Source organism: Rhinolophus hipposideros (assembly GCF_964194185.1).
Source record: "Rhinolophus hipposideros genome assembly, chromosome: 19".
Classification (NCBI taxonomy): Eukaryota; Metazoa; Chordata; class Mammalia; order Chiroptera; family Rhinolophidae; genus Rhinolophus; species Rhinolophus hipposideros.
In genome coordinates, this window is record NC_138065.1 from 22,157,247 (window position 1) to 22,178,400 (window position 21,154).

Consider the following 21,154-nt stretch of genomic DNA (forward strand, 5'->3'; position numbering starts at 1 on the left):
TGTTGTGTAGTTCTCTTTATCATTATGCAATGTCCATCTTTGTCTCTTGTTGACTTTTTCACCCTGAAGTCTGCTTCATCTGATATAAGTATGGCTACATGATTTTTTCTGGATATCATTTGCTTGGAGTGTCAATTTCCACCCTTTCACTTTGAGTCTATGCTTGTCCTTGTAGCTGAGATGTGTCTCTTGGAGACAGCATATGCTTGGGTTTAGTTGTTTGATCCAGTCTGCTGCTCTGTGCCTTTTTATTGGTCAGTTCAGTCCATTTACATTTAAGGTGATTATTGTTATGTGAGGATTTCCTGTCATTCTGTTTTTAGTTTACTGGTAAGTTTCTGTCTCCATTGTTTCTTTGCCTTTTTGTTGTTGTCTGTTATTTCTGTGTGGTGGTATTCTATGATTTTTCCCTCAGTTTCTTCTTTTATTACACTATATATTTCAGTTCTGGATTTTTTTTTTTGAGTGGTTATCCTTAATTTCATGTAAAATAAAGTTTGATATTTAGAGTATTCCATTTTCTTCAGCACGCTTACTTTCTCCATTCCTAAGTTCCGGGTCAGGCCTTTACTCGCCCACTTTTTATGTTTTGGTTGCCATAAGTTGTCCCTGCTGATGGTGCTCAAATAGCCACCTTTAGTATTTCTTGTAGTGCAGGTCGTGTATTAGAAAATTTCCTCAGCTTCTGCATGTCTGGAAAGGTCTTTATTCCTCCTTCATATCTAAAGGATATCTTTGCTGGATGTCCCGACCCGTGGGACACTACACGAGGGACCCCGAAGCACCTAGAAGGGAGGAAAATGGGAGACACAAAGACTGGAGACAGGACAGGAGTTCTGATCAAGTCTCTCTTTATTGCAGCTCAATCATGGGTTATATACATTCTTTTGCTGGGTGGAAGGGCATTAACATAAGTAGGGTTGCTGCAGGCTAGCAGTCTTAAGCCATCCGGACACCCCCTACAGAATGTGGGTGTTACCCAAGTAACTTCCTCTATCTCATGCTTTTCAGTTATGTGATGGTGCCTTACAGGCACCCGCCCTCTACAGCTGGATATATTATTCTTGGCTCATAATTTCTCTCTTTTCAATAGTTTGAATATTTCATTCCACTCCCTCCTGGCTTGTAGAGTTTCTGCTGAAAAGTCTGATGATAATCTAATGGGCTTTCCTTTGTAGGTTACCGTCTTCTTTTCCCTGGCTGCCTTGAGGATTCTTTCTTTATCATTGATTTTAGACAGCTTCAATACAATGTGCCTTGGAGAAGGCCTGTTGGGATTGAGGTAATTAGGTGTTCTATTTGCTTCATGGATTCGAGGATCCAGTTCTGTCCACAAGTTTGGGAAGTTCTCATTAACAATTTGTTTGAATATATTCTCTGTTCCCTTCTCTCTTTCTTCTCCTTCTAGTATGCCCATTATTCTTATATTGCTCTTTCTGACAGTGTCAGAAAGTTCTTGTAGAGTTCTTTCATTTTTTTTAAGTATCAAGTCTTTCTTCTTCCATCTGTGTCATTTCCAGTTTTCTATCTTCGATGTCACTCATTCTTTCCTCCATCTGGTCATCTCTACTACCTAAGCTGGTTATTTCATTCTTAATTTCTTCTGTTAAATTCTTAATCTCCAGAAGTTCTATTTGGTTGTTTTTTGGATTTTCAAGCTGTTTTGTAAAATGCTCATGTTGTTCTTTCACTGTGTTTCCGAGTTCATTAGACTGCCTTTCTGTGTTTTCTTGCATCTCGTTGAGTTTTTTCAGAACCGCAATCCTGAATTCTCTGTCATTTAAGTCACAAATTTCCATATCTTTAAGTTCCTTTTCTGGAGACCTTTCACTTTCTCTCTGAGCTGTCTTATTTCCTTGGTTATTCATGGCAATTACTGATTTATTATTTCTCTTCCTAGACATCTACAGGAGTGGCTTCTGCAACAGGTTGATAGGAAGAGGCCTTTCTTTTGTTTTCCAGTACTTGTTGGTAGAATGTTTTATTTTACTCTCCGACTGCAGCCTTTTTTCCTCTCTCACACAGTAGTGCTATGTTTTCTCTGCACTATTCCTGTTTGTCACACAATGGGGGAATTCCCTGGGAGGCGGGCTTTTCCTCTGTTAATAGTTGGCCTGGGTCACAGGGCGCAGTGTCTGTGTGGGGATGCAGAGAGCTTTTGAAGTTCCATAGCTCTGCCTCCACCAGATTGAGAGCCTGTGTGTTTCAGCAGTTCTGTTTACTCTTGCAGGGATCCACCTAAATAAGTGGGGCCAGGGGCTGGGTGAGTTTTGAGAGGTGGCCCAAAGAAATGGCGGTGACTACCACCACAGCCGATCCTGCTTCCACAGCTCCCTCACCCTTGCCGGAACTAGTTGGGCTGGGAATCTGTGTCTGAGGTCCACAGTTCTCAGAACAGCAAATATTTTGTTTTTTGATCTGACACTGGTACTGTTCCGCTTCTGGTACCATGCAGTGGGGGTGGGGTGAGCTCTGGGAGGTAGGTAGGGGGCAGCTAGTCTCAGTGCCTAAAGCTTCTGTTCTCTCTTCGGCAGTGAGGGCTCAAAGCACCGTTTTCAGCCTTCTTCCCTCAGTCTTTTCTCCGAGGTCTCTGCCATGAGCATTGGGTTCAGCCGTGTTATATGCTGTCCCCTCAGCCCTGTGGGCCATAAACAGAGCCCTAACACTCCGAGTTATTCCCTCTCCTGCAGGTGCGGTAGTTCCGGGATGCCACGAGCTCGGAGCACTGAGCTAGGTCTGTGTCCTGCCCCCCCCACCCCCCCGTGGCTCTGTCTCCGCACCTCTCCTTTCCCTCCCCTCTCCTGTACTTGCATGCATTTCGCCCACCTTTAGGTGAATTCAGTAGTGGGCCTCTTTGTGTTGCCTGTCTGCTGTTCAGATAGTCCTTTGTGGTGTTATGGTTGTTTGATTAGTTGTAAATTCCAGTGGAGATTTACAAAGGCTCACCTCACGCTGCCATTTTGATGATGTCTCTGTCTGTTCTTTCTTGACCTGCAGTACTGCTATAAAATGCCCTTTAATGTGTCATTAGGGTATGGTGTGTTTATATATTATCATACTGAATATAATTGCTCATTTGTCTGCCTCTATGAGATTTTTAAAAGCAGGGATTGTTTTATTAATCATAGCACTTGGCACCATTTTTTTGTATGTAATAGGTACTTAATAAATGTCTGGTAAATTATGAATGAATGAGACTCATGTAGTTGTGAACGTTTGTGGTACATCCAATAATTTAACAGTGATGAAATGAAAGGTAATATTTCCCAGGATTATCACTGGCCAAAGCAGACTACCAAACAATTTTGATTTGAAATACCATTTTTGAGGTCGTTGTGTACATGAAAAATTGATAACTTGTTAAATGTGTAGGTATTAGAGGATAATATTTACAAAGAATATTGTTCCTTCATATTGTTTCTCAAACTTTGGCATATTAGAATTTAATGCATGCTGGTTTTAAGTTCTCCTCATTATAGTTATTACCTATGCTTACTTTGCCTATATGCAATCTAAAAATGAGTTGACATCATGTTTTTAATTATAGCAAATTAAGTTGTTTCATAATTTCCACAGTATGATGCCTGTAATATTAATCAGATCAAATCACCACATTACACAAAGTTAATCATTAAAATGATGATCATTATTGCATGGTATAGCACTCTATTTTTATTTCACTCAGCATCAACCACAAATTTTCCATGATGAATATGGAGGTAAAAATCAAAGCTACAAAGAATACATTTTTCACTTTCTTCATGTGGTGTGAAAAGAAAGTAACAATTTGATTTATTGAACCTCAAAAAGTGGAAATGTATAGGCTCTTTCTCCTTTATTCCCTTGAGCTATTATTGATGTAGATAAGTCGAAGGGAGACTGTTTGTTTGTTCAATGTACCAGTTGTCCCTCATGAGAACAGGTTCCATCAAACAAATAAATAAATATGTGTGTCCTGAACACAAGTGTTCATATACCAAACTCACAGAGTTGCTAATTAATGTTTTTTTTATTTTCATCATTTTTTAGTTTCATGTATACAAAGCAATGTAATAGTTAAGACATTTACACCCCTTCAAAGTGATAAACCCTCTAACATCGTATATAGCTGTTACAATACCATTGACTCTATTCTCTGTGCTGTACTCCACATCCTGCAACTATATATACATAGGGTGCCAAAAAAAAATGTATACACATTTTAAAAAAGGAAAACTGTATTAAAATTACTCTTATAGTAACCACTTTGAGCACCTCTTGTAATTGCAGCAGTCAAACTTGACTTGTATTCATCTTTTGTTATCGGTATATAATTGAGTAGTACAATTTTAATAGTTTATCCTTTCTTAAAACATGTATATATTTTTGACACAGTGGGGTGTGTGTGTGTGTGTGTGTGTGTGTGTGTGTTTAATTATACTTGATGTTCAATATTATTCTACTTTAGCTTCAGATGTATTGTGTATTCGTGAGTCATATACACAGTCTATGATGTGATCCCCCTGATAAATCCAGTACCCATCTGGCACCTTATATGATCTTTACATTATTGATTATATTCCCCATACTGTATTTCTTATCCCTGTGACTATATTATATTTACTAATTTGCACTTTCTGACTCCATTAATGGTTATTATCATTAGGTATTAAAAAGCACTAACACTGACATCTGTGAGTAATTAGCACAGAAGGCTGATTAATTTGAACAATAAAATATCAAGACCCAACGTATGAGGTTAGACCACTGGTCAGTCTGGGCCATCATTTTCTCATGACTGTGTAACTGACAACTGAGAAAGAACACCATTTGTTTTTTTGATTTCAACCCCACAGCATGGAGGGTTCTGGTCAGGTAGTGTGTCTTCCCCATGACCGGGGTTACTTGCTTTGGGACTGGTGTTTAATAGCCATTGACAACATGTATATGCTACTAGTTGATTGTCCTTTTAACTTGAGTGCACTTTGGGTTTTCCTGTCATTCATCTTGGTAAGCAAAGTGTTATTCAAGATCTACTGTATGTCAGTCATTTTGATAGACACCAGTAGGGTGGAAATTCACTTGATGCCCTTCTATGTGTCGTATTGGCTGGAGTATATTCTGATTTGCCAGGCATCTGAATGTTCATTTGCTTATACTCATCATTTGTTAAGTATTTGAATATCACTTCTGGACACTGGGGTTAGAAAATTAAATAAGATCTTCTTTCTGTACTTAAAGAGTTTTGTGAGAGTTTACAGCCCAACAAATATTTCTTTTATTCTATTTTAATTTTCCACCTTTATATTTTGACATACTGTGCCTCTACTATCTACTTTATAAAGTAGTACTCCTTTTTTCTAAACTTACCCTTTGTCTGGATTCAGGGAGTCTCCATGAACTTGTTTACAATATTGGGTTCATAAGGCCATCACTTAGCTCCTGTATTTCATGATTTTATAGTAAGCTCTAAACTTACTTAGACTGAGAAGCTTGAATCTCCTCTTCCCGCCATGGGAAGCCTTTATTAAGCCAACTCCTTGACCTTTAATTTGCCTTTGACTAGATCATTTCTTGTTCCAATTATCCTCATTTTGAGATTCAACAGCTAGAGCCATGGAAAGTCTCATTCTTTGAAATATTCTACAATTGCTGTCTTTGGACATAATGAATACTGCCTTGGAGTTTGTTTCAGCCGTATCAAAATTATAGCTAGCTTTGTCATCCGTTAATATATCTTTGGTGTCTTTCAGCCTCAGTTTCAATTTCTCTTCTGTAGCAAGGAAATAATGCTTCTTCCTACACAGGGTTGGTTGTGAGGCCAGCAAGCAGCAGAGTGCCTGAGTTTGGGTGATAAATCTATAAATCAGGATGATGTCCAGTGTATTATTAGCCTTTTGAGTCACATAGAGGAAAAGTTGATTTGAAGCTAACTATGTTTTTTAAATAACTCACACATAGGTGTCATAAAATACCTTCTGTGTAAAGATTAAAATGAGGTATACATAAAGCACTTAAAAGAATGCCTGCTGTATATTTATCAATGTTATTATCATATTGTTAGATTTCGTAAATATTGAAAGTAAATTTCTCTGTTGTCCACAAATAACTGAAAGAATATTTTACTTGACATGTGACTTCACTTGTCTTCTGATTTTCCTAGTATTTCCGTACTTCCTAAGATAAATTTTATCTGTTCTTCTTTTCTCAATATTATATCAATATTTTCCAAGTAAATTAATATGCTCAAATGATATCGTCCTATCTTTCATCTAAAATTATTTCCCTCTTTTACGTAAAATAAAAAATCTGGCTACTTAAAAGCAAAATAGCAAGAAGTGGTATGATGTATGTCTGATGCCCGATAGTCTACTCCTACATGTTTAGAAAGTAAAAAATATCCTTAAAATTTCAAAAGCAGAAATTCATAATAATCTCTGTGGGGGCCAGTGTTCATACCGCCCAACTTCTGTGCACTGTCACACAGTTGGCCCAAATACTAAATATCTAAATACAAGTTATCAATCCTCATGCATGTGGTAGTTAGGATATGAGCTGAGGATACCATTTCTTCATGTTCATAACTGTACATACTTTTTAGGCCCCCTGAAGTCAAAGACATGGTAAGAGTACTACTGAGGCATGTTCACACATTAAATCATTGGTAATATTTATTTTAAATATTTAAACATTTTGATTTGTTTTTAGTGTCCAACTTTTGTTTCTAAACTTAATGCTAAATTTTTCAAAAGTATAAAATTACCTATATATAATAATATTTACTTACATATAACTATCTTAGTGTTAATAGGCAAAGATAAAATGAGACAAAACATTCTAAATGAGTCTGAGACATGATCCTAATATATGCAGCATAGTTCAGAATTGTATTTCAGTCCAACAAAGAAAAGAGTAGTATTATAAACAAATTTGTGTATTGATTTATTCAAACCATAAACATTTGACATTGTTACTCAATCAAGTTTGGCATTATCATGAAAATTTAGCATTACTTGACATTTTTGGAACACAATAAACTGGTTTATATTGATCAGTTACAAGGTGCTACATTACACAAAAGTGGTACAGAAAACATATCTTACAAACTGGAGTCACATTTATTTTATAATTTGAAATATTTAGGGAATAGTTTGCCTTCCAGAAGTCATACATTTTTGTTTTGTAGAAAATGAAAGAGGAGTCTAAGGTTCATCTTTGGCATTCCCCCCTCCCTTTTTTTTTTTTTTAACCTTTGCTATTGGGCCACTTTTTTATTGGAATCATAATCTCATTGCTAAGTGATATTAAATAGGCTGAAGAATGAGTTGGGGGCAAGTGAATTCAGAGAATTTCAACTACAAATACATGACATTTATTAGTACCTTCTATATGTTAAGTTCTGCTTTAGGGGCTTTACATGTCTGAATTGCCTAAAATAGCATCACATACCAATTAATTAGGAATTATTATCCCCATTTTACATACAAGGAACCCGAAGGGCAGAGTTTTTGTGACTATTTCAAATAAACAGTGGTAGCAGATTTCAAACCTCATCCAATTTGACTTACCTCCAGTTTCCCTGTCTAAACAGTGATAGTTTTTGAACCACTGTTTGCATACTTACCGCCCACCATATCCCACATAGCTATTCCTTCTGATATAGCTAATCTCTTAATTTTTTTAAATTAAAGTTTATTGGGGTGACAATTGTTAGTAAAGTTACATAGATTTCAGGTGTACAATTCTGTATTACATCATCTATAAATCCCATTGTGTGTTCACCACCCAGAGTCAGCTCTCCTTCCATCACCATATATTTGATCCCTCTGACCCTCATCTCCCTCCCCCCACCTCCCTTACCCTCTGGTAGCCACTAAATTATTGTCTGTGTCTATGAGTTTTTGTTTCTCATTTGTTTGTCTTGTTCTTTTGTTGTTTTTGGTTTATATACCACATGTCAGTGAAATCATATGAAATCTCTTTATAATGAAAAGAAAAATACTGTGTAATAATAGTTTGTGCAGTCTATCTTTTAAGCCTTTAAGGCCAATAATCAAAAAATGCCATAAGTGAAACATAGACTGAATAGCTTCATGCTAATATATACTAATGACCAGTGTCAATCAATTATTTTTTATCATCATCTCCCTGGGAGATCTTTTAGAATCTGTTCCCCTAATTACTACCTCTCTCATCACTGTATTTTAATTTATCTGTTTATGTACTGTGGTTCTTTTGGTGGGGGTAGGGAGTGTCACAAACCATTATGCTATCTAAGAATTTTTTCTTGCCTGAGAATTGGTGTTCATTCCCTGTGGGTGAGATTACTCTCTCTGAGAATGCACGGTAGAGACCAAGTTCAGAGCCAGTCAGCTATAGTCTAATTAAGACAGTGGTCCACTAATTGTCACCTCTGGATCAGCAGCAAAGCATCATGTAAAAGTATGTTACAAATGCAGTTACTCAGGCCTCACCCAGTCTTACAGAAGCAGAAACTCTGGGGGTGGGCCCATGTAGTCTATTTTAACAAGCCCTCCAGTTAACTCTGATGCATGGCAAAGCATGGGACCACTAGTAATGAACAGAGTGCTGAGAGGTGGGTCCATGGCAGGATTGAGCAAGTTACATTATGTCTCAGTTTCCCATTTTGAGGTAGCCCAGGTAACTTCTGGTGTGAAGCCACAAACATGGCCTTCTGAATCACTTGCCAGGGGATTCATCACCTACTGAGAATCCACCTGTCTCCCACAGGGGAGAGAAAGACTGAGACTCAATACTCCTTGACCTTTTCATATTTTTTTAAAAAGACTCCTCAACATACTAGTTAGGCTTATATTCACAAAGGCCTAAATTCCCAAAAGCAGTAAGTAGAAAAATAAGTAAATATTTATATTCTGTGTTGATAAACAAACAAAACAAGGGATGAAAACAAACAAAAACTAGGGTATCTCATTTTATTGCAAAATGAATTATGTAAGAGATGCAGAAGACAGAATTTTTCAAGAAGAGCATGCTTGTTTCTCTTTCTAAAAAAAATTTGTTTTTTTACAAAAATAAGTGTTATTTATTTCTTAGTTTCACAGAGTTTCTTCCGTCTCCTTCCTTTTCACCGCTCTACCATTCTAATTGTGCACTTGCACAGACGGGTTCACCCACTTGGTTGACTTTCTTCCAGCTTAGATATATGCAACCTGGTAATAGTATAAAGTATTTATTCTCATATGTGGCATGATTAAAGAGAAATGAAAGCATAAGGAGACAAGGCTACTATAGTCAGAAACCTCACACACCACCAACCGTAGGGCATACAATACCTAAATATCTTGTAATCTGAGAAATATCTTGTGATGCCATGACTTATAAACTTCTACAGAACAACTCCAATGCAAGACGTCCCCTGGTCAGTGATTTACCAAATGTAAATGGTGGATAACTGAATCTCAGCTTTGGTGACAGAAAATATTTCAAGTTGATTTAAACATCATATGCTTTAGTTTGTACAATTTGAATTAAAAATCAAATGTTCAACGGAGACGAAACATTTTCTGTGTTCTGTTTTATTTTAGATGGAGCTTGCTAAGGAAGAAAAGTGTGAATTTTTGCCTTTTCTGTCCCCACGGAAGGTTATAGTAAAAGGTGGGAGAATTGTTGCTATGCAGTTTGTTCGGACAGAGCAAGATGAAACTGGAAACTGGAATGAAGATGAAGATCAGATAGTCCATCTGAAAGCTGATGTGATCATCAGTGCTTTTGGTTCAGTTCTGAGTGATCCTAAAGGTAGGGTGTTCACGCGCTGACGTGTTTTATGCATTGTCTGTTGTTTTACTGCCATGATAGTTTCCAGCTTTCGGGAAATTGTTTTTCACTTTAACATTTATTTCCTTCTTCTTGTATGAAATGCAAGCCATCTAGATTTAAAAGACTTAGAAATATGTTTAACGCTATACAGGACTATTTTTAAAATGTGGGAACTGAACATGAATCTTCTTTTCAAACTGATAATCGAAATACATACTTTATTTTGTAATAATGTTTGCCTTGTTTCTTCTGTAAGGATGGCTTTTTCTTCAATTAATCCTAGAGTAAGGAAATGTGACAGAGAAGTTATAACAGAGAGTCTTCAATGATTCAGACAAATTAGGATTTAATGAATAGACAAAAATATAATTCATGTTCCTACTATCCTAATTTCAAACCACCACTATAGAAACATCAAAATTGTCAAATTAGAAAGTTTGAACTCCTGTCATTTCATCTGGATAGCATAAATTGACATGCTGAGGAAGAATGAAATGCTTTTTAAAAAAGTGATGATGAGAAAAGGAAATATTTTATAAAGCATTTTAACTGAAGAATAAATCAATTAGTTAAGACTATTTTGTGATATATTTTCCCCACACACTGTTTTTGTTGGCCATTGGAAATGAAAGTTGAGGTAGTTAGGTGCCTTCATTCATTTTGCAAAGCTTTTTTACCTTTTAATAAAAACTATTGAAATGACAATTAACTAGTTACTGAAAGGAAAATAAAGAAAGACATTTCTCTAGGTGAGAGATTCATTAAGAACAATAACCAAAAAAAATCTAAACTTGACAAATCCTGTCTACGACTTCCTACTATATCCATGCTAAAATTACAGTTTGTGTCTGCAATAAGAAGAGATATATGCTTGCAAATATGCATTTATATGCAACAGATAAGTAAAAAATTCAATCAGTCATCAGTGTATTTTATCTGCAGGACATCAAACACCTCCATATCTGGAAATATCCAGATGTTTAGTGTCATCAAGATAAATGTTTTCAAATAGCTGGATGATGGCATGGATTTGTCACTTTTCATCTAGATGTTTATGTGATATGTAGATACAGTCACAGTGTGGTTTGTTTATTCATTAACTGGGTTTCAGGGAAAAAAAGAGCAAAGCATAAACTTCTTTCTATTATTAAGAAATCATACTTTTCTTACTGCTCTGCACATCACCAAAAACTGAGTAAAAAGTTGAATCATATTTAACTAGCAATTCTGTTGATGACTCGCCTATCAAAAAATAACTTAGCTTACCCATCTGAATTTATGTTCCACATCTGACAACTCTAATATTATGAAAAATGTATCATTTCCTAAGCAAACCTAAGTAAATGTGACTCAGATCATAGAAAACAGCTTTTGCAATCTCAGATGTGATTTTACTAAGCTTATTCTAGTGTGCAAGTGTGCGTGTGTGTGTGTGTGTGTGTGTGTGTGTGTGTAGAGTGAAAGATTTAATTTAGTTTTTAAAATATGGAGTAGAAGAAAAAGTGATCTATTCATGTTTATTTGACAAAGTCATTCCAGAATTTAAATGTGTGTATTTATTCCAGAATTTACCAGTGCTTCACATGTACTACCCCATATCCATTTAGTGATTTAGAGAATTCAAGTAAAAATGGCTCTTCAGTTTTCTTTCTTTTTTCTTTTCTTTTCCCCTCTCTTCTTGACTTGAAATAACAAACTGCCTGAAAAAAAATTGTCATTTAGTGGATTTACCTACATTACCAGGGCCCTTCGATGTTTACGTTAATAAGAAGTTGCTTTCCAAGTGAGAGGGGAGCTGGACGAGCTGGAATGTAAAACAGCATTCATACCTCTTACCCCCATCTAAATATTTTCAACATAGCTTTTTAAGTGGAAAACATTAAAGAAAGGGGTTGAGGGAATCACTGTTAGAAGTTGATTAAGGTCTTAACCCAAATGGCATTTAAAATCTTACAATAATAATTTCAAAGTCAGAAAACTTCCACGTATACACATAATAGGTATAGTGAAAATCAGTTCACAAGAACCAACATTGTCCATTTGGGAAGGAAAAGAAGACATTCATGTTTTCCCTCTTCTACCCTAAATCTTATCCCATCCTTATACCTATGTAGTGTGATTTATGTGTGATACCTTTGTGATATACATTTGATACTATATAATTTAACTTATTTATCTATATTAAACCTCTGTCTTTACAATCCATCTATCTTTTTTTTTTTCAATCTATCTTTAAAACCTGTCTTAAGAAAACATCAACCTGCTTTTCCACCCTTCTCCATCCCTACTTCCCAACCTCACTGGCTCCAGTGAACTGCATGCCAATGACATCTTTTCAGTCCTTATTCTATTTTCTGCACTTGACAATGTTAAATGTTTCTTTCTATTTGAAATGCTCTCCTCCAAGCCACTTAAGCTTTCTGAACCTTAGCTTCTTCCTCTATTTAAAAAAAAAAAAATGTGTGTGTGTGTGTGTGTGTGTGTGTGTGTGAGAGAGAGAGAGAGAGAGAGAGAGAGAGAGAGAGAGAGAGAGAGAGAGAGAGAGAGAGAGAAAGAAAGAAAACCAAGCATAATAATACCTTTTCGCCCTACCTCTCAGGACTGTTGTCAGAATTAAAACGAAATCATGTGAAAGTGCTGTGAAAATGAAACTTCAGCACGTAACTGTTGTTTATGATACTCCATTTTCTCACTTTTTCTCTTAACTATTCCTTCTCAAGCCTATCAGTGATTGCTTTTCTTCCTCCAACTTAATTTTTAGTAGTTTCCAAAATTCAAAGTTGCCCAATTTTTTCATCTTAACGTATTTATTCCTTCAGTGAACAGATTATCCAATTCATTCATTCATTCATTCATTCATTCATTCATTCATTCATTCATTCATTCATTCATTCCTGTAAGCAATATTTAATGAACAACTTCTGTGTGCCAGGTAGTGGCTAGGCTCACAGCAGGCATATTTCACTTCTGAGTAAAACGACTCCAAAATTTCTTTCTCCACTCTCCATGCCTCAGAAGATACTCCATCCTATGTTTATGCCAACGCATGTGACAAACAATTTCTGAGCATCTAGTGAATGAATACCAAGTGTCAAGTTGTATTCTGGAGAGTACAAAGATGAATGAGGCACTTTTAAAACCTCAGAGACTGGGGTTGGAGGCAGACCTTTAAACAAATAATTGTTTTTACCAAGTGAAGTATACAGTTTGACAAAGAAGCACAAGGTAAGGAAGGATGATCTCATCAGATATCCCTAAGACAGATCTCTTTAACTTTGCTGTTATTGTAAATAGTACCATAGTTCTCTCAACATTAAAGTTCAAAATGTTATCCAGGATTCTAATTTCTAATTCCAGTGTCTCTTTTCTATAAATTCACCAGTGTCACCCTATACTATAGGTTAAAGCTCCTAGCACTTCAGCAAGTGACTTCATGTATACTATGTATCCAGCTCTCTTTCCCATTGTTCTCTGTTGAATTATTCCTACCAGAATCCACAGTGATAACTGTGGATAGATTCCATAGTGATAACTCAGAATGTCCTTGGTGAATGCATCATATAAATACATGCTGAAGAACTCAAGGAATGAAGTAAATTCGACAGAATACATACAAATGATAATTTATACTCTCAGCATTTTCTGATTTACAATAATATTTTAAATAAAAATACTTTAGTGTCTGAATTGCATCATAATATGTATTTGTAAAGGTAATCTAAAATGGGAAATTTGAACGAAATTAAACTTTTAATCTCAATTTTTTCCTCTGATTTACTGCATTATGTTTGCAAGTCCCTTGATCTGTGTGTTTCATAGAGGAGAATATGAAATAAGTTTATTTTGTATTACTAAGCACCCAGTATATCTTTTCTATACATTTCCTGTCATAAGAATGTTAAATGTCTTAACAGCTTATAGAAAAGACAAGTATGTGAAATTTACAAAACAAATTTGGATAATATCCTTGGATTACAGTAACTAATTGTTTCATTGCTACCGACTAATAACAATTATAAATAATTATCATTATTTTACCCAATTCTATTTTATTTCTTCTATCTCTTTTTTGGAAGGGTAGCAGTGAGTAAGAAATAGAAATAAAAGACTATGTATCCCATATCCCTGTGCGTGGAATATTTGTGTGCCAATTATGAGCACAATTTAAAGGAATCCTTCATCAACTGCTGTCTTAAATTCTAGAGGCTGTGTGGTGTCCAATTCTAATTTGATTGAGATAATAAAGCCTTAGTCTTACTTCATATCATTCTTGTGAAAAACTCAAAGTGGTTCTTACTTTTGGAAATTATCATCCATTTCCTCAAAATGTGTAAGATTCCAAATTACATTAAATTGGGATTTTTATTGTTCAAGACTGATTTTAAAGGCTGTCAGTAAATTAACCACAGGAAAGGATACCTCTAATTGGCATTTCTACTCTACCAATATTGCCCTTCCCTGGAAATTGTATTTATTTATTTTAAAAATATACATTTTGTAATATAGAAGTCTCCTCTTCTGCTAAACATCAGTGTTTGAATTTTCTATCCCTTTTTGTTTGTTTGCACAATGTCAAATTTAAGAGACTTGTTGCTTCTTTTAAGTTTATCCTCCCTTCTCTTTGGGCCTGGAACCAAACTGCCAGTTGTAAAAGTGTATATATCTTTTCTGTTAGTTGCGAATTGAGGAGGAGAATATGTTACTATTTTTATCAACCTCACAATGGAGGTAGTAACAGTGGGCCTTGTCCTCACATTCCGGGGATCTCCAGATGACACAATTCAGCGTGGCTTTGAATATGCTTTCAGACAACTGAAGGAAGCCACTTCCCCCCTGCCATGACCTATGTGCCTCTTCCATACGCTGCAATGCAGCCAATCTCACATTCTCTGCATTCTCTGGAAAAGAGCTATGTGCTTTGATCTTCTAGAACATAATATAATTTATCTTCCAATTAGATTGCGAACCCCAAAAGGCAGATTGTACCATTATAATTATAGTAAATCGTAGTCCCAGTAGCAGACAACATATTAATCTGCCCAAAACAGATACACAGTGTATATTTGTGCATTTCACTTGACTTGATTCATATAAGATACTAATATTATTACACTTAGTTATGTTTGGCTATGGGCAATGTTTGGCTTATATTTCTTTTTTTTTTCTTTTTTTAAATTAATTTTATTGGGGTGACAATTGTTAGTAAATTTACATAGATTTCAGGTGTACAATTCTGTATTACATCGTCTATAAATCCCATTGTGTGTTCACCACCCAGAGTCAGTTCTCCTTCCATCACCATATATTTGATCCCCTTTACCCTCATCACCCACCCCCCACCCCCTTACCCTCTGGTAACCACTAAATTATTGTCTGTGTCTATGAGTTTTTGTTTCTCATTTGTTTGTCTTGTTCTTTTTGGTTTATATACCACATATCAGTGAAATCATAGGGTTCTCTGCTTTTTCTGTCTGACTTGTTTCACTTAGCATTATTCTCTCGAGATCCATCCATGTTGTCACAAATGTTCCTATATCATCTTTCCTTAACGCCGAATACTATTCCATTGTGTATATGTACCACAACTTCTTTATCCATTCATCTATCGAAGGACATTTTGGTTGTTTCCATGTCTTGGCCACCGTAAACAAAGCTGCAATGAACATTGGCGTACACGTGTCTCTATAGAGAAATGCTTTTATATTTTTGGGGTAGATACCCAGGAGAGCGATTGCTGGGTCATATGGTAATTCTATTCGTAATTTCTTGAGGAACCTCCACACTGCCTTCCATAGCGGCTGCACCAGTCTGCATTCCCACCAACAGTGTATGAGAGTTCCTTTTTCTCCACAGCCTCTCCAACACTTGTTACTATTTGTCTTGTTGATGAAAGCCATTCTGACTGGGGTGAGGTGATATGTCATTGTGGTTTTCATTTGCATTTCTCTGATTATTAGCGATGTTGAGCATTTTTTCATATGTCTATTTGCCATTTGTATATCCTCTTTGGAGAAATGTCTCTTCAGGTCCTCTGTCCATTTTTCAATTGGGTTGTTTGTTTTTTTGTTGTTGAGTTTCATGAGTTCCTTGTATATTTTGGATATTAGCCCCTTATCAGAGGAACTGTTTGCGAAAATCTTCTCCCATTCAGTTGGTTGCCTCATTATTTTGTCAATAGTTTCTTTTGCTGTGCAGAAGCTTTTCAGTTTCATATAATCCCATTTGTTTATTTTAGTTTTTACTTCCATTGCCTTTGGAGTCAAATTCATAAAATGCTCTTTGAACCCAAGGTCCATAAGTTTAGTACCTATGTTTTCTTCAATGCAGTTTATTGTGTCAGGTCTTATGCTTAAGTCTTTGATCCATTTTGAATTAATTTTGGTACATGGTGACAGATAGCAGTCCAGTTTCATTCTTTTGCACGTAGCTATCCAATTCTGCCAGCACCATTTATTGAAGAGGCTGTCTTTTCTCCATTGTATGTTTTTAGCTTCTTTGTCAAAAATTATCTGTCCATATTTATGTGGTTTTATCTCTGGGTTCTCAATTCTATTCCATTGGTCTATGTGTCTGTTTTTCCGCCAATACCAAGCTGTTTTGATTATTGTAGCCCTGTAGTACAAGGAAAAATCAGGGAGTGTGATACCTCCAGTATTGTTCTTTTTTTTTAATATTGCTTTGGCTATTCGGGGTCTTTTGTGGTTCCAAACAAATCTGATGATTTTTTGTTCTATTTCTTTAAAAAATGCCATTGGGATTTTAATGGGGATTGCATTAAATCTGTATATTGCTTTGGGTAATATGGCCATTTTAACTATGTTGATTCTTCCAATCCATGAGCACGGGATGTCTTTCCATTTCTTTGTGTCTTCTTCAATTTCTTTCAAAAATGTCTTATAGTTTTCAGCATATAAATCCTTCACATCCTTGGTTAAGTTTATTCCTAGGTATTTTATTCTTTTTGCTGCAATTGCAAAAGGAATTGTTTTTTCTATCTCTTTTTCTGAGATTTCATTGTTGGTATATAGGAAAGCAATGGACTTTTGTACGTTGATTTTGTAGCCAGCAACTTTACTGTATTCATTGATTGTTTCTAATAGCTTTTTGGTGGAGTCTTTAGGGTTTTCTATATATAGCATCATGTCATCTGCAAAGAGTGACAATTTAACTTCTTCATTCCCAATTTGGATGCCTTTTATTTCTTTCTCTTGCCTGATGGCTCTGGCGAGGACTTCCAACACTATGTTGAAAAGCAGAGGTGATAGGGGACAACCTTGTCGTGTTCCTGAACGTAGAGCAAAGGGCTTCAGCTTTTCACCATTAATTATGAGATTAGCTGAGGGCTTGTCGTATATGGCCTTTATTATGTTGAGGTATTTTCCTTCTATCCCAATTTTAGTAAGTGTTTTAATCATAAATGGATGTTGTATCTTATCAAATGCTTTTTCTGCATCAATTGATAGAATCATATGGTTTTTGTCCTTTATTTTGTTTATGTGATGTATCACATTGATGGATTTGCGAATGTTGAACCATCCTTGTACCCCGGGGATGAACCCCACTTGGTCGTGATGAATAATCTTTTTAATGCATTGTTGTATTCAATTTGCTAGAATTTTGTTTAGGATTTTAGCATCTGTATTCATCAGAGATATAGGTCTGTAGTTTTCTTTTTTTGTGTTGTCCTTACCAGGTTTTGGTATCAGGGTAATGTTGGCCTCATAAAATGAGTTAGGGAGTACTGACTCTTCTTCAATTTTTTGGAAGAGTTTGAGCAGGATTGGTATTAGATCCTCTTTGAAGGTTTGGTAGAATTCACTGGTGAAGCCATCTGGTCCAGGACTTTTGATTTTGGGAAGGTTTTTTGATGACTGATTCAATTTCATTACTGGTGATCGGCCTGTTAAGATTTTCCAGTTTTTCATGATTCAGCCTTGGAAGGCTATATGTTTCTAAGAACTTGTCCATTTCTTCTAAGTTATTAAATTTGGTGGCATATAGTCCTTCATAGTATTCTTGGATAATCCTTTGTATTTCTGTGGTGTCCGTGATAACTTCCCCTTTTTCATTTCTGATTTTGTTAATTAGTGTCTTCTCTCTTTTTATCTTAGTGAGTCTAGCCAAGGGTTTGTCGATTTTGTTAATCTTTTCAAAGAACCAGCTTTTTGTCACATTAATTTTTTCTATTGTCTTTTTGTTCTCTATTTCATTTAGTTCTGCTCTGATTTTTGTTATTTCCTTTCTTCTGCTGACCTTGGGTTTCGCTTGTTCTTCTTTTTCTAGTTTTTTAAGGTGTAACATGAGGTTATTTATTTGGGATTTTTCTTGTTTCTTGAGATAGGCCTGTAATGATATAAATTTCCCTCTTAAAACTGCTTTCGCGGCATCCCAAAAATTTTGGTAGGATGTATTTTCATTGTCATTTGTTTCTATGTATCTTTTGATCTCTCCTCTAATTTCTTCTTTGACCCAGTCGTTCTTTAAAAGTATGTTGTTTAATCTCCATGTATTTGTGTTTTTTCCAGCTTTCTTTTCGCAGTTGATATCCAATTTCAAAGCCTTGTGATCAGAGAATATGCTTGGTATGATTTCAATCTTCTTAAATTTGCTGAGGCTGTTTTTATGCCCCAATATATGGTCTATTTTTGAGAATGTTCCATGTACACTCGAAAAGAATGTATAGTCTGATGTTTTAGGATGAAGTGCTCTATATAAGTCAATCATGTCCATTTCATCTAATGTGTCATTTAGGGCTGCAATTTCGTTATTTATTTTCTGTTTGGATGATCTATCCATAGCTGTCAATGATGTATTTAAGTCCCCTAGTATAATTGTGTTTTGGTCAGTTTCTCCCTTTAGTTCTGTTAGTAGTTGCTTGGTATATTTTGGTGCTCCCTGATTGGGGGCATAAATATTGATGACTGTTATGTCTTCTTGTTGTATAGTCCCCTTTACCATTATGAAATGTCCATCTTTGTCTCTTGTTATCTTTTTCACCCTGAAGTCTGTTTCATCTGATATCATTATTGCTACACCTGATTTTCTCTGGGTACCATTTGCTTGGAGTGCCAATTTCCACCCTTTCACTTTGAGTCTATGCTTGTCCTTGTAGCTGAGATGTGTCTCTTGTAGGCAGTATATGGTTGGATTTAGTTTTTTGATCCAATCTGCTATTCTGTGCCTTTTTATTGGTGAGTTCAGTCCATTTACATTTAGGGTGATTATTGATATGTAAGGATTTCCTGTCATTCTATCTTTAGTTTTCTGGTAAGCCTGTGACTCCATTGTTTCTTTGCTTTTTTGTTGTTGTCTATTATTTCTGTGTGGTGGTACTCTATGATGTTTCCCTCTGTTTCTTTTTTTATTACTGTATATATTTCAGTTCTGGATTTTTTTTGAGTGGTTACCCTTAAGATTATGTTAAAGAAAGTTTACTATATAGAGTATTCCATTTTCTTCAGCACGCTTAGTTTCTCCATTCACATATTCCGGTTCAGGCCTTTACGCTCCCGCTTTTTATGTTTCGGTTGCCACAAATTGTCCCTGTTGATGGTGGTCGAATAACCTCCTTTAGTATTTCTTGTAGTGCAGGTCGTGTATTAGAAAATTCCCTCAGCTTCTGTATGTCTGGAAAGGTCTTTATTCCTCCTTCATATCTAAAGTTTGTCTTTGCTGGATATATTATTCTTGGCTCATGATTTCTCTCTTTCAATAGTTTGACTATTTGGTTCCACTCCCTCCTGGCTTGTAGAGTTTCTGCTGAAAAATCGGATGTTAATCTAATGGGCTTTCCTTTGTAGGTTACCGTCTTCTTTTCCCTGGCTGCCTTGAGGATTCTTTCTTTGGTGTTAATTTTAGACAGCTTCAATACAATGTGCCTTGGAGAAGGCCTGTTGGGATTGAGGTAATTAGGTGTTCTATTTGCTTCTTGGATTGGAGGATCCAGTTCTGTCCACATATTTGGGAAGTTCTCATTAACAATTTATTTGAGTATATTCTATGTTCCCTTCTCTCTTTCTTCTCCTTCTGGTATGCCCATTATTCTTATTCTCTTTCTGATGGAGTCAGAAAGTTCTTGTAGAGTTCTTTCATTCCTTTTAAGTCTCAAGTCTCTTTCTTCTTCTATCTGTGTAATTTCCAGGTTTCTATCTTCGATGTCACTGATTCTTTCCTCCATCTGGTCAACTCTACTACCTAAGCTGGTTATTTCATTCTTAATTTCTTCTATTGAGTTCTTAATCTCTAGAATTCCATTTGGTTCCTTTTTAAAATTTCAATCTCTTTCGTAAAATGCTCATGTTTTCTTTGATTGCGTTTCTGAGTTCATTAAATTGCCTTTCTGTGTTTTCTTGCATCTCTTTGAGGTTTTTCAGAACTGCAATCTTGAATTCTCTATCATTTAAGTCACATATTTCCATATCTTTAAGTTCCTTTTTTGGAGACTTTTCACTTTATCTCTGAGCTGTCTTGTTGCCTTGGTTATCCATGGCAATTACTGATTTATTATTTCTCTTCCTAGACATCTACAGGAGTGGCTTCTGTAATAGGTTGATACGAAGAGGTCTTTCTTTTGTTTTCCAATACTTGTAAGAATGTTTTATTTTCTCTCTGACTGCAGCCTTTTTTTTTTCTCTCTGATGCAGTAGTGCTATATTTTGTCTGCACTTTTCCAGCTTCTCACACAATGGGGGGATTCCCTGGGAGACGGGTCTCTCCTCTGTTTACAGTTCACGTGGGTCATAGGGCACCACGTCCCTGTGGGGGTGCGGAGATCTTTTGAAGTTCCCAAGCTCTTTCTACACCCGATTCAGAGCCCGTATGTTTCAGCAGTTCTGTTTACTCCTGCAGGGATCCGCCCAGATAGGTGGGGCCAGGGGCGGGGTGAGTTGTGAGAGGTGGCTCAGAGCAATGGGATAATACCTTTGAAAGCTCTGCTTAGGGCATGAGACACTCATCAGCCTCCTGACCTCGCCAATGGAGTGGTTCCCTCTGGTTCCTCTGCCAGGAAAAGTTCCGTTCCCACAGAGAGAGGAACTCACATTTGTGGGGCAGCTACTCGATGTGTGAAACAGTGCAAAGTTCCATTCTCTTTGGAAAAGGGATACTTCCTGGTATGGCCAAAAGACGGCGACCACCACCACAGCCGGTCCTGCTTCCACAGCACCCTCCCCTTAGCCGGAACTAGTTGGGCTGCGAATCTGTTTCTGCGGTCCACAGTTCTCAGAACAGCAGAACTCCTGTCCTATTGATCTGACTGCTACTTTATCGCTTCTAGCACTGGGCAGGTGGGGGTGGGGCAAGCTCTGGGAGGGTAGGGAGGGGCGGCTAGTCTCAGTGCCTAAGGCTTCAGTTCTCCGCTCAGCAGTGAGGGCTTAAA

At 36.4% G+C, this 21,154-nt stretch overlaps 1 protein-coding gene across 3 annotated transcripts in view; it reads left to right on the forward strand.

Annotated features, from left to right (window-relative positions):
- The window catches only part of DPYD (dihydropyrimidine dehydrogenase), a 696,413-nt gene that overhangs the window by 335,871 nt on the left and 339,388 nt on the right, over positions 1-21,154 (forward strand). For all 3 annotated transcript variants that reach the window (XR_013991662.1, XM_081024809.1, XM_081024810.1), the window contains one exon: positions 9,546-9,756. Coding sequence is in view for 2 of the 3 variants with exons in the window: in XM_081024809.1 (XP_080880935.1) it covers positions 9,546-9,756 (211 nt within the window). In the remaining variant the exon portion in view is untranslated. The remainder of the gene's footprint in view (positions 1-9,545; positions 9,757-21,154) is intronic.